At 38.5% G+C, this 14,981-nt stretch overlaps 1 protein-coding gene and 1 long non-coding RNA gene across 3 annotated transcripts in view; one reads left to right on the top strand and one right to left on the bottom strand.

Moving 5' to 3' along the window:
- Positions 1-3,174: 3,174 nt before the first annotated feature.
- The window catches only part of LOC101166373 (guanine nucleotide-binding protein G(s) subunit alpha), a 31,175-nt gene continuing 19,368 nt past the window's right edge, over positions 3,175-14,981 (bottom strand). Inside the window, exons 6-12 of one of the 2 annotated variants that reach the window (XM_011474905.4) lie at positions 9,571-9,625; positions 8,399-8,472; positions 8,205-8,263; positions 7,980-8,100; positions 6,784-6,914; positions 6,065-6,159; positions 3,175-4,718 (exon numbers count right to left, since the gene is read on the bottom strand). In XM_011474905.4, coding sequence (XP_011473207.1) covers positions 4,572-4,718; positions 6,065-6,159; positions 6,784-6,914; positions 7,980-8,100; positions 8,205-8,263; positions 8,399-8,472; positions 9,571-9,625 — 682 coding nt within the window. In that variant the 3' untranslated portion in view covers positions 3,175-4,571. The remainder of the gene's footprint in view (positions 4,719-6,064; positions 6,160-6,783; positions 6,915-7,979; positions 8,101-8,204; positions 8,264-8,398; positions 8,473-9,570; positions 9,626-14,981) is intronic. The other variant, XM_004068697.5, reaches the window with a different exon arrangement.
- LOC110015116 (uncharacterized) lies at positions 8,188-9,000 on the top strand. Its single transcript, XR_002290201.3, has 4 exons — positions 8,188-8,328; positions 8,438-8,504; positions 8,649-8,692; positions 8,787-9,000. It is a non-coding gene; the product is annotated as an uncharacterized LOC110015116 (long non-coding RNA).

Here is a 14,981-nt window from a genome sequence, read left to right as displayed (position 1 = left end):
TTAGACTGGCCACAAGAAAAGGCCACTCTGAAATCTTCAGTTTTGTTTTATTGAGGGGGTCAGGGGACCCAGTCAGTATTTGGTGTGACCACCATTTGCCTCATGAAGTGTGATACATCTCCTTCGCATAGAGTTGATCAGGTTGTCTATTGTGGCCTGTGGAATGTTGGTCCACTCTTCTTCAATGGCTGTGCGAAGTTGCTGGATATTGGCGGGAACTGGAACACGCTGTCGTATTCGCTGATCCAGAGCATCCCAAACCTGCTCAATGGGTGACATGTCCGGTGAGTATGCTGGCCATGCAAGAACTGGGATGTTTTCAGCTTCCAAGAATTGTGTACAGATCCTTGCAACATGGGGCTGTGCATTATCATGCTGCAACATGAGGTGATGTTGGATGTACGGCACAACAATGGGCCCCATCATCTCGTCACGGTATCTCTGTGCATTCAAAATGCAATGCAATGAAATGCACCTGTGTTCTTCGCCCATAACATATGCCTGCCCATACCATAACCCCACCACCACCATGGGCTACTCGATCCACAACATTGACATCAGAAAACCGCTCACCCACACGACTCCACACACGCTGTCTGCCATCTGCCCTGAACAGTGTAAACCAGGATTCATCCGTGAAGAGAACACCTCTCCAACGTGCCAGACGCCATCGCATGTGAGCATTTGCCCACTCAAGTCGGTTACGACGACGAACTGGAGTGAGGTCGAGACCTCGATGAGGACGACGAGCATGCAGATGAGCTTAGCTTATGCAAACCGATTGCATAATCGACAGCAGCTGTCCGAGTGGCTGGTCTCAGACGATCTTGGAGGTGGACATGCTGGATGTGGAGGTCTTGGGCTGGTGTGGTTACACGTGGTCTGCGGTTGTGAGGCCGGTTGGATGCGCTGCCAAATTCTCGGAAACACCTTTGGAGACGGCTTATGGTGGAGAAATGGACATTCAATTCCCTAGCAACAGCTCTGGTAGACATTCCTGCTATCAGCATGCCAATTGCACGCTCCCTCCAAACTTGCGACATCTGTGGCATTGTGTATGTTTTGTGTATGTGGAAAATGTTTCACATCTTTGAGTTCATACCATAAAAAATGGGAGCAATAACAAAAGTGTTGCGTTTATATTTTTGGTCAGTGTAGATTCTTTAGCAGAACAATCAACTGGAAAATATTTTTTAAACTGTTCTTGCATATTTACATACCCAGAATTTTCACAAAAGAAGAAGTTAAATGGTTGAGCCCACTGCAGATTTTTTCAAATTTATGTGTAGGCCTATGTAGTTACTTAAGGTTTAAACTTTCTGGAGTTATTTTTAACCACTTGGCCATTCTCATGGTTTTAAAGCTGTCTTGCATTGTATTTAGGTCTGCAATTTTTCCATACATATTTGTAAATGTGACTGAACACGATAAACTATTATTGTAAGGAAATCTAAAATCAGATAACTACCCTACCAGATTAAAAAAATACATCAGATTATCCCGGATTACTTGAAAATTTAGGTTACTTAGGAACTCAAACAATGATCATATTTTTGCTGTGTATGTAAGGCAAGCTCAATGTAGCTCTTCAGGAACAACAAAGTCTTTAAGTTGCACGGCATATGAAACAATCGTCCTATAGTATCACATTCCAGCATAGGAATCAGCATCAGTACATAAAGTCGCGATGCAATAAAAAAAAAAAACTAACCAAAAAAAAAGCGTGATTCATTACCCAATCCTACAGTTTCAACAGTAAAACATTTTTTAAATATTATTTTAAAAAATGACTTGTCTATTTTTAATCTGAATAGCAACATTACTCATTTCAGCCCAATTCTATCATTTATACAGTGAATTTAGAGCTAGCAACCTCTAAGTGCACTGTTAAATCAAAGCTATTGTTTGTAACCTTTAATGCATTTGACACATTAAACTGTGCAGAACCTGAAGATTATCCACTTGTCAAATAACATTTTACAACAAAATAGTGTGTGTTTTGGAGGAAACAGAACGTACTATTGCTGAGAGAAGAATTACAAACATATTATTGCTTGGATAGTGCAGCTCTGTAGTGAGTCGGCTGTAAATCCCACTGTTTCTGTATTTACCATAAGATTTTTAAAGAAAATTTCTGAGTGCAGTGTCCTGTACAAACACGAGAGAAAAAAAACCATTTTCAAGCAAAAATGGAGGGCTGCAGACAGAAATATTTAGTTCAACATTCTGCACAGGGCAGAAGTTGTTTCCTAAAACACAAATCTGTGGGAAAGGCACCGCATATGTCCTTGGTAAAGCCTCAAAGACAAAAGCTGTAATCGACAGGTGTCAAAACAGACCTGATGATGATTTATTTGTTTAGCTGGAAAAAAAACAAAAAAGCTGCATTTTTGAACATGGTCAGCTGGAAAACAAGGTGTGTGATGATTAAAATGCAATCTTAGTTTGTTTCTATATGTTTTTTCTTTTTATAAAAAAAAGTGCATCATTTGCTTTTGGGAAGCTTTTTGCTCCCAGGAACTGAATACTTATGATAATCAATGTAAAAATTGTCTAAATTATGATATGAAAATACTTGGAAGTATCCAAACCACTGAGTTAAATTAGCTCTAAAAGGCATTTAATAAGTTTATATTGTAGCATATGTAGCATATGTAATGTCTCTAGCAGTGCTGATGCAGACGGTCCAATGGGTCTGCAAAGAAACACTAACACAATAATTTTCTCTTTGTAAACAAAAATAATTTGGTTTATGTAAAAAAAACTTTGTTTTGCAACTGGATGTTTGGCTCTGATAAAAGAGTTTAAGCTCAATAATAAAGATGCCTTAACACCCACCACTTTGCACCCAGAACTGCCACCTTTAAAAACATTTGAGGCAGGAAACAAAGAAAATCTGGTTGCAATTATGTGCATAACCTAAAAATGGGTGTTTGTATATTTGACTTCACAGTATCAAGGTGGCATTAAAAAAAATTATAAAAATCAGGGTAGAGTCAAAGCAAAAGGAGTTATTCAAAAAACTAACAAATGTGTGAAAACTGGTAACCAAGCAACAGACAAAACCCCCTGCCCGACCTGACCCGACCCGACTGGACGCTCCTCTGGGCTTGTGGTAGAGGGTCTGACCGTCCTCCGTCCAGCTGTACAGCACAGTGAATCATAACTCGCAAATTAGCTCCTTTTTCTTTTTTTTTTACAAGTACAGTCATGATCAAGGCACAAGGATCTTCTACAAGTTTTTTTTCTTTTCAGTAAAGTTGTACAAAATAATACATTTTACAGTCTGTACAAGAATAATAGTCCAGCAGTAAAAGAAAGAGACATACTCAAAGCCAGGGAAGGAGGTTGTGAGTGGGAGAAGTGGGAGACAAAGACACAAGGTAAGGACAGACGGGACCGATGTGATGAGGGCTGGAGTATCTGTGTTGGTGTTTCTGCTCAAAACGCTGCATTCAGTCGGTTTGTCTTTGACTTCATGCTTCCTCTTTTTGCTAAGCTTTTATTTATTGTGTTAAATGAAAAAAAAAACGTACACTTATTTTTCATATGTCGGCTTGCGGACAGACAGCTGGGAGGAGGGCGGGGATGAGCATCTTTAGTTATTTGTAAGCATGAGTGTGTTAAAGTGGAGTATAAATGGTGCACAAAGGCAGATCACACAGTGTACATTGACAAACAACATGAGATAAAAACTAACAAAAACATAAAAGTTGAACTGCATCATAACAGGAATATATAATTTATACATGTGTGTATATATATATATATATATGTATATATATATCTATATATATATATACACATATATGTTTATATATATATATATAGATAGATAGAGAGATAGATAGATTAAATTTTTTTGCACTGCATGTAGTTCACTGGTGAGCATGAATCAATGCATTTGTTTGATATTTTCCTTTTTTTTTAAATGTTGGTAATATCTGCAGTTAAGCCTTGACTGGTTTTCCTTAAGAGCCATGCGACTTAACGCAGGCGCGCAAACGTCCACAGTCCCTTAGTGAACTAGTCTCTTTGTTTGTAACCAGGAACAACAGCCCTCTTTGTTGCGGTGTACCACCCAGCATGTCCGTTGTTTGTGCCTTTTCTAAAGGAAAACAACAAAAAAAAACAAGACATCTCTCTCTCTCAGAAAATATTGTACTGTCCCTCTAAAAACTGTTATAGTGGGGAAGTGGTTTAAAAATGATGGTGTTTACGACTGCTTTAGTAAAAGATATGCAGAGGTCCGGCAGTCCTATTCCACAGTATTTTTGCGAGTGTATATTTCCTCCACACTGAAGATTCCAGTCGAAACCCCTCTCACTGGGTCAGTGTCAGTCCAAACAGACTGTTGTTGTTGCTCAAACTAAGACAGAAAAGCAAGTTTCCTCTTTACTCTTTGTTCGACGTTGTGTTGCAGGGAAAGCTGTATTTGTGTTTGAGAGGAGAGCGGCTGGTCTCTTGCTTCCTCGTGTTGCGGTGACATGGTAGAACTGGAGGGTGAAGTGGGTCAACCAGTCACGGTAGAGGGGCTTCTGCTTGATCGGTGGGTACATCAGCAGGACACATCACAAGAGCTCGTACTGCCGTAGGTGCATTCTCTGTATGATGTCCCGACAGTCATTGAAGACACGCCGGATGTTTTCCGTGTCGACTGCGCAGGTGAAATGAGGGTAACAGTAGTGTCTTCCATCCCCACTGGCTGTGCTGATCCTCTGAAAAAAAAGATAAAACCTGGTCAAGATTTGTTTACACAACACTGCTTTCTTAACGAGCCCAAACTGTAAATTTGTGATATCTGTGAAGATTTTTTTTACATTCAGTTTATTTATGCATAAAAGGACATGTGTCCATGTCTACTTTTGTATGCAGCATTCTGCAGTATTACTATGAAACACTAGATGATAGTCTAGGATCTTTTGGATACATTTGTAAATGTATCAGCATTTTTTTCTGGAATTTTTGTCTCTGAAAATCATAGAGAGTGTTATTTGGTCATTGTTTTATTTCATAAATAGTGTTATTTATTTTATTAATAGGATAATTAATGAATGAAACTTTATTCATACAGCACTTTCCAACTCCTTGAAGGTACCAAAGGGCTTCACAATAAAAAAGAGATCTAAAATGGGAACAAAAGTTTTAAACTAAAACAAAAAAGAATATTCTGTTTTAGAATATAATTTTCAATCCAAATGTTTCATCTACATTCCATGTTATATCATTCTGACTCCACGCATCTGCTCCTGGTCTGGCCCTTCTATCGAATTTTAGGACCCAATGTGGCCCGCCAGTTAAAACAATTGTCATCCCCTGGTCTACGATGTACCCGAAGAAATATTCCAACTTTTACTCCTTTTATTATTAGTCGGAACCATCTTTTATTCAGAAAAATTTTTTACTTTGAAAAATCGGTTGCTAAATCAGTCCAGTAGGAGAAAAAACAACAGCTGCGTATTCTTGTCTGTCTGTCTGTCTGTCTGTCTGTCTGTCTGTCTGTCTGTCTGTCTGTCTGTCTGTCTGTCTGTCTGTCTGTCTGTCTGTCATTTTGACTTCAAGCCTGATCATGTTTGAACAAAAAAAGATTCTCTTTAATTGGAGGATGTAGACGAGTTTAGTGTTTATTTTTTATTAATGCTGGGAGTTAGTTTCACTTGTGTGGGGTCAGTGAGCTAAAGAGTTAAAAATAAAACTACAAATAAAAAGCATTAAAGCAACAAGCTAAAAAAACAGAGTCAACATGCCACTCATGGTAAAAAAGAAAGACATGGTGAATCTCCATCAACAAATACCAAATCTGTGGTTATTTCTACATTAAATCTCTACATTTCTACATTTACTTAGTAAAAACATAAAGAGAGCCAAAGAAAATCAGAAAAGAGAAAAGTAAAATTCAAAATCTTTTGTTAGTACAAAGCTTTTAGGTTAAAAATCTAAAGTAGAACTTTCAGAGACAAGTGGAGGAAGAGCAAAGCTACCCGTTGGAAAAGTTAGGGTTTTTATTAAGTCAAAAATGAAAATAGGAACCTGATCAAATCCAAACAGGTAAGAGAAGCTTTACCTGCTGGGATTTGATCTTTGTACACACCAGAAACTCATCCCGTATGAAGTACTTGGCCCTGGTAACTCGTGGGTCCTCTCCTGGTTCTGGTATTGCTGTTGGACACGAACAAAACAAAAATTAATTTTCGCTGACAAACAATCATTGAAGTCATTGAAACAAAGTTGTTGTTTTTTTAAATCCCTCCATCCATCCATCTTCCTCCGCTTATCATGGACCGGGTTGCGGGCATTGTCTAAGAAAAGATGCCCAGACTTCCATCTTCCCGCCCACTTCCTCCAGCTCCTCTGTGGAGACCCCGAGGCGTTCCCCAGGCCAGGGGAGAGACGTAGTCTCTCCAGCGTGTCCTGGGTCCTCCCCGGGGCCTCCACCCAGTGGGACATGCCCAGAACACCTCCCCAGGGAGGCGTCCAGGAGGCATTCGGACTAGATCCCGAGCCACCTCATCTGGCTTCTCTCGATTTTTTTTAAATACATAATGAAAATAAAATTATAATTTTCTTTTCTTTTTGAGTGATGTCTGCAAATAGTAATAATTGAATTTTGGGGGGAAAACAACTCAACAGAAATAAATGGTTACATGGTAGGAAAAAAAAACATGTAAAAAAGCAAAGATGAAAAACACAGGATTGTTTTTGTAGTTAATAACATAAATTGTAATCTGATCCTGAAATGAACGTCTTACTCTGGAAAAGTTTCTGGAGTGGAGTTGGTCTTACCATCGTCAGGTGTAGTGTATCGTGAAAACTCTGGAAAATACTCCTCAATTTTGGACTTCCCCGCCAACACCTTCTCTGCTAGTAAGTCTTGTTTGTTCAGGAAAAGGATTACAGAAATGGTCCGTAGCCACCTACAGACAGAGATCAATGAGCTCAAGTGTCTTTAACCGCCGATCTACGTCTTAAAACAAGCACCAGATGAAAAACTTCACACAGATTTGAACAAACAAATCTGTTGAATACCCCATGGATTTTAAATTCCTGAATTAATTTATAGGACATGTATGAGATGGTAGTATGTTCGGCTTGGAGAAAGAGGATTCATTGTTCTGAAATCCTTTTTTAAAAAGTCACGCTTATTCAATATTCTTACCATTGCAGCTAAAGTTGGTTCAAAATAAAACTATATTCCTTTTTCAACACTGCTTTAGCTTGCTAGGTGAGTTTGTTGTGTATTTTTCCGGGTTATGTTTAGCTGTAAACCTGATATCCTGGTGGTAAAAAGGAACAAACTTTTATTTTGATCAAGTATTTTAAGGTATGCATGATTCTGACTTGTAGGATTATGATAATGAGAATTTCTGGACTTTTTAGGCCAATAATTGTTCAAAATACATTTAGATTTTCACTTGGTAAAAAATTGTTTCAAAATGGGAACTAATAACACAATTAGACACAAAAAAAAAGCAGTATAACCTGAAAATGTGAATCTTAAATGTTTTTTTATACCAATTCTATGCTTCAGTTTCTTTATAAAGAACAGAGCAGAGAAACTTGGAATTAAGGACATTTATATTTAATCAACTTTCCCCACATTTTGAATATTTAAGTTTTTGTGTCAACAGCACAAAAGTTGTCTTAATTTATAGTCTTTTAAAGGAGTTTTTCCTTACCAAGAAGGATGGTTTAAGGGCAGGGATGCCCAGTTTAGTTTAGTTTAGTCATATCTATTGGATTCTAAGACCACTATATAAACCCCATTGAAATGACTATTGGTGTAATATTGGGCTATATAAATAAAATTGAATTAAAAAAACAATTCTTTCAAAATAAAAAAATAAAAAAGGGCTTTGATAGGCATGTGCTTCAGCCCAGTCCCTTATGCTTAATGTTAATTATCATTTAAAAGTAGTCAAAGGTACCATCTGAAGAACATGAACTTAAACAACAACAAAAAAAACTAAAATAATACTGACCTGTTGTTCCAAATGTTCTTGAAAAGATTGAGGGCTTCCTGTAGTCTGTTTGTCTGATTGTCTTCTCTGATCACCATGTTGTAGCTGCTACTCGCCACCACAAAGATGATCGCCGTCACATCTGTACCACCAAGAAAAAGCAGGAAAAAAAAGGATCAGCACAGCAAACAAACCACAAGCTCCTGTTCACATGCTTTCAGTTACTAAAGTAAAGCAACATCCAACCGTTAAAACACTGGATCCATTTTCGACGTTCGTCTCTCTGACCTCCAACATCAAACATACTGCAGAAACACGCAAAGGCAGAAAGGATTTCAAAGGAATGACAAAATGTCTGAGGAGCCAAACGGTATTTCATGATAATGGAGAAATAATTAATATTTTCTGACAAGAAAACTTCCAACTAAGTTACTACTTACTGGAAATTAACTTTGTCTATTTGAAATTTCGTCTCGAAGATCCCAGATGTCAGTACTCTGCATCTCAAGAGGTCCTGAAGTGGAGAAGGAAAGAGAGAGCAAAACTGTGAGACAATGTGATGAAGCTATGACTCCAAGTGATCATTTCAGTTTGTTATTATTCCAACATGGCTCCTTAACTATCTGCACTATGTCATTTTTTTGATGTGGTGGTTTAATAAATGTCCCTTTTTTTTCTTATGTGGCTCAGGTCCATCAGCGAGGTCAGATGCGAACATCTGTGGACACTTTCAGGTACCACAGGCTTCCTGTGTGTATAAAGTGTGAGAACTTATCCATCTCATGACATGAGTGACAAGTGGACTAAAACAAAAGGCTGTCTTTGCAGGAAGGTTTAAGGGAAGCAGATGTTGCCACGTTTAGGAGGATGTTGTTGAAGAGTCTCCTCTGGCTCAGCATGCGGCTCAGCATGGACGACAGGGTTTGGATCCTTTCTCCTACTTCTACTTTAGGAGCGTTTTGAAGTTAATGTAGACTGTAAAAACTCTTTCCATGCTGACAAATACAAAAAAGGCGCTCATTTTGAGCACGGATGTACTTATTGCAGATGATGGCACAGGACTTTCCTGCTGCTGCCTCCATCACAAAGAACCGGTCACAGGCCGTGTTCTTCTGTCACTGAATGATTATGGTCCAGAACCAATGACACCATTCTAGATGGGTTTGCTTAGAACTGTGGGAGATGACATTTCTCATGCTTGTTCTTTTGTCGCAATCATTTTTAAATGACATGACTTGTTTAACTGTCAGAAAATGAACTACAGTTGTCAGAACTGAATGCTTTTTAAATATTTAACAATCGTATCTCCATTTGTTTGAAGTGGGCAGATCTCCGTCTTACATTTCTATGAGAGTGGACACCTGAATAATTGCTTGATGGAGTTTGCTTCTTTTAACATCTTTGACACTCTAAATAAAAACAGTCTTAAACGCTGCAACTTTTCATCTGTCGTGCTTTGTTTTGTTTTTTTAAACCACTGGCGTGCACCCCTGCTTACCAGACACGTTTTCTGCATGTGTCCCATCATACATTTAGTTTTCCTTGTATGGAGCGAGTGAAAGAAACATTAAGGTTAAAATAGCTTTTGTTGAGTGTGTGTTGAGAGCCTCACCTGATCCGTGGGCGTGTAGTCGTTTTGTCTGACCACATCAATTCTGTCTAAAAAGCTGCAAACAGAACACACAGTTCAGATCACAGCGGCCTTAACTGAACAGTTTACAGAATGTTTTTTATTTTTTTTATTTAAAGTTTGCAATAAACACATATAACTTCTATAAAAACATTTGGAATGGTTTCCTCTAGATGTAGTTAAGCAACAAACTCTGCATTTAGCATAGAATGGATGTAATAACGGGGACAGGGCACCTGGAATGGCCACAAGAGGGAGCGTGTTTTAATTCTATGTGAGATCAGAGGCAGCCAGTCTGAGTCATCAGCAGCCGTTTGCTCTGTCAGACCAGAGGAGCCTCGTCAATGGAGCCGCTGTAGTAGTACTTGCACAGGAGGAAAGTGTGTTGTCTTTGTCTGCATGTGCCTCTGTGTGTGTGTGTGTGTGTGTGTGTGTGTGTGTGTGTGTGTGTAGGTGAGTTGGTGGGGGGTGGGGGGCTCCAATACATTCAAATCTATGCCCACCCAGTGCATATTTATGGTTCTGCTGAATCCAGGGATGGAGTTCTCCAGAAAGGATGAGGGTTTGAGAGTCACCTGCTGAGTCTGTCTGAACTTCGATCAACTTGTTTCTACTTCTATCCATTCAACATCCCTCCTTTAGCATGGGGGACCAAATGACCCTTTTTTTAAGGGAACAACATGTACTTAAAACAGAATAAAAACAGGAAAACCTGTCGGGATCTTGTCTTCCAGCATTTACCTAAATGTCAACAACAAAAAAATGCCAAAAGAGTCCAATTTCATAGATAGAATTAATAATACAATAATAAAACCATAAACTGACATTGATTTTCGGTGGAAAACTAGAAAAGCTTCAGGACGGTCCAGAAAAATGACTTACTTCAGAACACTTTATTCTCCTTTTTCTCCATTTAGCGATATTATGAGGAAACTTCCCAACATCCATTTTCTGTTACAAAAAGTCTAACTTTTGGACCGATTTTAATGGGAACAATTGATTAAATGTGCGCGCCTTGTATTTAATGTTTTCAGGCCTCAACACTCTTGACTTGCACAAAGTACTGTACATGCCAATGGAAATAAGAGCTAGATTTGACAGAAAATGTGTCTGCTGAGGGACTTGAATCAATAAATAAAGGAAGGCTACAAAGGCCGATGTGTTCATTTCCCATTCCTGCCAGATCAGAGTCCTGTGGTTGCCGTCGACGGCTGACTGTTTGCCCTCCGTTCTTACAACAGGAATGACAGGATGCCTGTTTGAAGCTGCCTCTTGAGAACAGGTATGTAGCCGCCCGCTCCCTCTTCTGAGATAACTAGGAATGTGGCAAGCCGGGGTGAAATGTGACAAGAGGACTGAAGGTAACACACTGAAAAGAGCAGGTGGGGGGTTCAGGATTGCCGAGGTCGACAGCTTGCAGGTCTGACGGAAGAAGACTGCAAGCGCGAGGCGGAAAAATAAGGAAAACAGAAAGCAAATTGCTCTGCATCAATGCAAACTGAGACAGATACTCATATTAAACACACATGGAGGCTATTAAGCAGCAAACCGGTAAGGTACCATTAGCTCTCTGCAGGGTTCAAGTGGCTCAGCTGTTCCCACGCCATAGAGCCTTTGCTGTGCCAGCACACCCACAGCACTCCGAGGAGAGCCGCTCGGAGCCAAACCACCTCACTTCCACTGCGCACACCCGGCCAGCCTCTAACTTTGTCCTCCCTCAACATTCCCCGCGCAAAGCTCCCAAAAATATAAATAATCTGCATGTGACAGGCGCCGAAACCCATGCAGCCCCAGCGCTCACACGCTGAACATGGCTGCCACCGAAGGCCAAACTCCGGTCTGAGGCGCTGACACACCCAGCGCAAACACACGGCACCATTTTTAGCAGTTCTCCCTATTAATAGGAGAAGGGCCAATTATAACCGTCAAACAGAATAATAGTAGCTGCCCCAGTAACAGAGAGGTCCGCGGGGTTGCGGGGAGCCGAGTTTAACCTGCCAGGGTTATTCTGGGCCAACAGACGGCCTGACTTCAACGGGGAAAAACACACAAGACAAAAAAAAGAAGATTATATACAAAAAGATAAAGGGCTACATGTTTTCCATGGTTTTTGCTGATTTGTAGGTAGGGAGGAGAATCACAGAAAACACTAAAAATAAATCTAGTATGTAAAAATGGCTATAAATGTTCCATTTTTCCTAATTTAGGTTTTCTACTATTATTAGACTCTAAGCAGAGGGGTTTATCTTTAAGATCTGAATTGTTTGTCATAATTGGGAAGAATTTATTGATGATAAAAAGTACTTTTATTGTTTCAATTTGAAATAGATTAGATTAGATTTGCTTTATTATCATCGTCCGTTGTACAACGAACGATGATAATAAAGTAAATCTATCAAATCAAAGAACTTTTTTTCATTAATAAGTTCTTCCCACTTATGATAAATAATTCCCTGTCAAAATTGCTTATTATGATCTAAATCTTTAAAAAAATGCTTTAACAGTTTTATTTTGATGTTAACAATGACCTAATATAAATGAAAAAATAAGTTGGAAGAATATTTACATAGAATAGAAAGGAGAAACCTTTTAAAGACTTTCTTACACTTAGACATTGAAATTTGATTAATAGAAATGTAAAAGATTATAAATAAAGAAATACAAAACTACTTTTTAGATTTTTTTAGAAACTCTTGATGATTTTCACTTTGAATAGGCTGCTGTAAAAATATTAAAACATCCAGTGAATGTGGAATAAATATTTCTTTCCATAAACTAAGATCCCAAAAGTGCAAATATTTCAAAAGAAGCAACAGCTGATCAACCTATAACAGCCCTGTAATACAAGCATCGTGTTAAAGTTGTTATAGTATTAGGACAAAGGATTACTCAGATTATGGGCTTGTGTGGATCTTCTGCTCAACATGGGATTAAGCGACTTTGAGTAAATGTTTTGACTTTTCGAGTTTGCACATAAAACAATTCCAAATACTCTAAATACTTTTTTTTAACTTGTTTAACCACTAAGACCATGAAAATTATCATTTAAATAAACATTTTTCCATAGGATACTTTTCATTGCCTTAATTTAAAATATTGAAAGAAAGAAACAGTCAGGATTTATCACCTGCGATCATTTTAGACTCTTTTTTCCCCCCCCCGTAAGCATGCTTTTTGACTTTTAAACGTCTCTCGGGGTTTGTGATTCCACGGAGCGCCTACACAAAACATCTGGAAAGTTTTGCTCTGCATCCAAGCAGTTCTTGTATTCGGCTGTATGACACACAGGCGGGCGAACGCGCACAAACAGATCAGCCGGCAAAGTATCTAAAAAGTCCAGCTCTTTGCCTCTGCAGAGGACCGCTTTGATTAAAAAAAAAATCACAAAATTACACTTTTAAAGGAAACAGAGGAGCTTCAATTTACTTTTAATGCTATTTTCAATGTCCTTAAATTCACTTTTTAACATTTTGCCTTCAAGTTATCTTGTATTTATTCTGTATTTTATAATAATTATTTACCGTTTTTAAGAGATAAAAATACTTCAGCAAAAACGTGTTTTATTTACTTGACATTTTGCGATTTTTATGAAATTCACACATTTGTTTGGTCAAACTAAAAGGATAAAAATTAGAGATAGTTATGTAATAGACTAAAAAAAGAGTCCTAAACATTGAGGTTCTTACAATTTTGTAATGCCAAAAACTGCTTAATTTATATTGTTTATAGTTAAAGTTAAAGAAAATAATTGCTATAGTTTTAAAATGTTCAAAATAGTCAAATACATAGATATATTCAGAATGGAAATATTTTAAATTTACATTTAAGAGTGTGTTACAAGCTGCAACAGTCTCAGAACCTGAGCCAAACAACAGAATAAATAAAATGGTTTTAAGCCACCCTACATAAAAAAAATAAAATAAATAAAAGCTAAAATAGTCAGAGAAGGGTCCTGGAGCCTGAGGATGGACAGTACGGTCTGCAGAGGGGAGCTGATCATGGAGTTCTGCAGCTTCTTTGTTCGTTGACGCTTCGGCCTGTGAGCCGACAGAGCTGAAAGCTTTAGCAGCCAATCCGTCTTCGCGCGCACACACACACACACACACACACACACACACACACACACACACACACACACACACACACACGGGGGGGGGGGAAGAAAAGAGAGAGAAGGCTATGTCTGACATTACAGCGCTGCTCCAAAAATAGCTCCCTGGCGCCCTGGCCTCCAGTTTGGTTGTCATGGTGACAGAACCACAGGCGCTATAAATAGACAATCGGTTCCAAATCTTGTGCTACTGGAGAGAGGCCAGAAAGAGGGAGAGACGGAGTGAGAGGGAAAAAAGAAAGAATGACAAGAAAGGCAGGAGAGAAAGAGCGATAGGAAAGGAGTTGAAACATGCAAAGCAACAAAGAGACACTTAGAAAGCCATGCAGGGAATGAAGTGGGTTAGAAAAAAGCAGAGGAGAAAAAGCTAAACCACTGAGAAGAGAGAAAAGGCAACAACAACAAAAAAAAGACAAAAGAGAACAATTAACATATTGTAGGTTTTGAGAAAGAAAGAAAAAACAGCAGGAGAAAGAAAGGCATGAAAAATGACAAGAAAAAGAACAGCAGTAAAATGCAAGATGGACGAAAGAATATAGCTATAAAAATAAAGCTATTTATTACAAAAAATGAAGAAGATACATGCAAAACTTCAGATGTTTACAAACTGAAATGCTCAAATTAAAGAAAAACTACTAATGAAGGACAAAGTGCTACAAAATTATTTACGTTTTAAAACAACAAAAAGGAAAAAAATGATATAACACTAACAAACATGATAAATAGATTTTTGAAAAAGATAGAAAAACATGATGTTTCCAAAAAGACCAGAGTAAAAAGAGGAAACCTATAAGTGGGCCAAAGGAAAAGAATCCAGGAAAAATACTAACATACATACATACATACCTACATACATGCATGCATAAAATACAGGTTATTTACTGAAAATGAGCAGATTCAAATCCTCCTCATGAACCTGGAGTTTCCTAAAGCAATTGCCTCCGAGCTGACAAACACAACTTTAATAAGATCAAAGCAACTTTGCTGTTTGCACGTCCCTTCATCTCGCCTCAACATCAGCTCCTCGTTCCCTCCCAGCTCACATGAGTCAGAGTCTCAGCCATTTTCTGCCCTCGCCTGAACACCACCGAGCAGACGCAGGTAAAATGAGGGGTGTCCACTGCCCAGCCTCAAAAACAAAAACCAGCAGATAACAAATACAGCCCTTTAGCTAAAATCACAACTGGGAAACATTAGCTCGGTCATAAAGTTTACTTGTTAGGGCACATTTCCCTCCTCACTTTCTCAAATAATTAAACTTTTCCCTAAGCATCCAGGTAAA

This window comes from Oryzias latipes, chromosome 5 (genome assembly GCF_053564925.1).
Source record: "Oryzias latipes strain Hd-rR chromosome 5, Olatipes_Hd-rR_3.1".
Classification (NCBI taxonomy): domain Eukaryota; kingdom Metazoa; phylum Chordata; class Actinopteri; order Beloniformes; family Adrianichthyidae; genus Oryzias; species Oryzias latipes.
The sequence above is the reverse complement of the archived record's forward strand: the minus strand, read 5'-3'. Positions and strand labels throughout refer to the sequence as shown.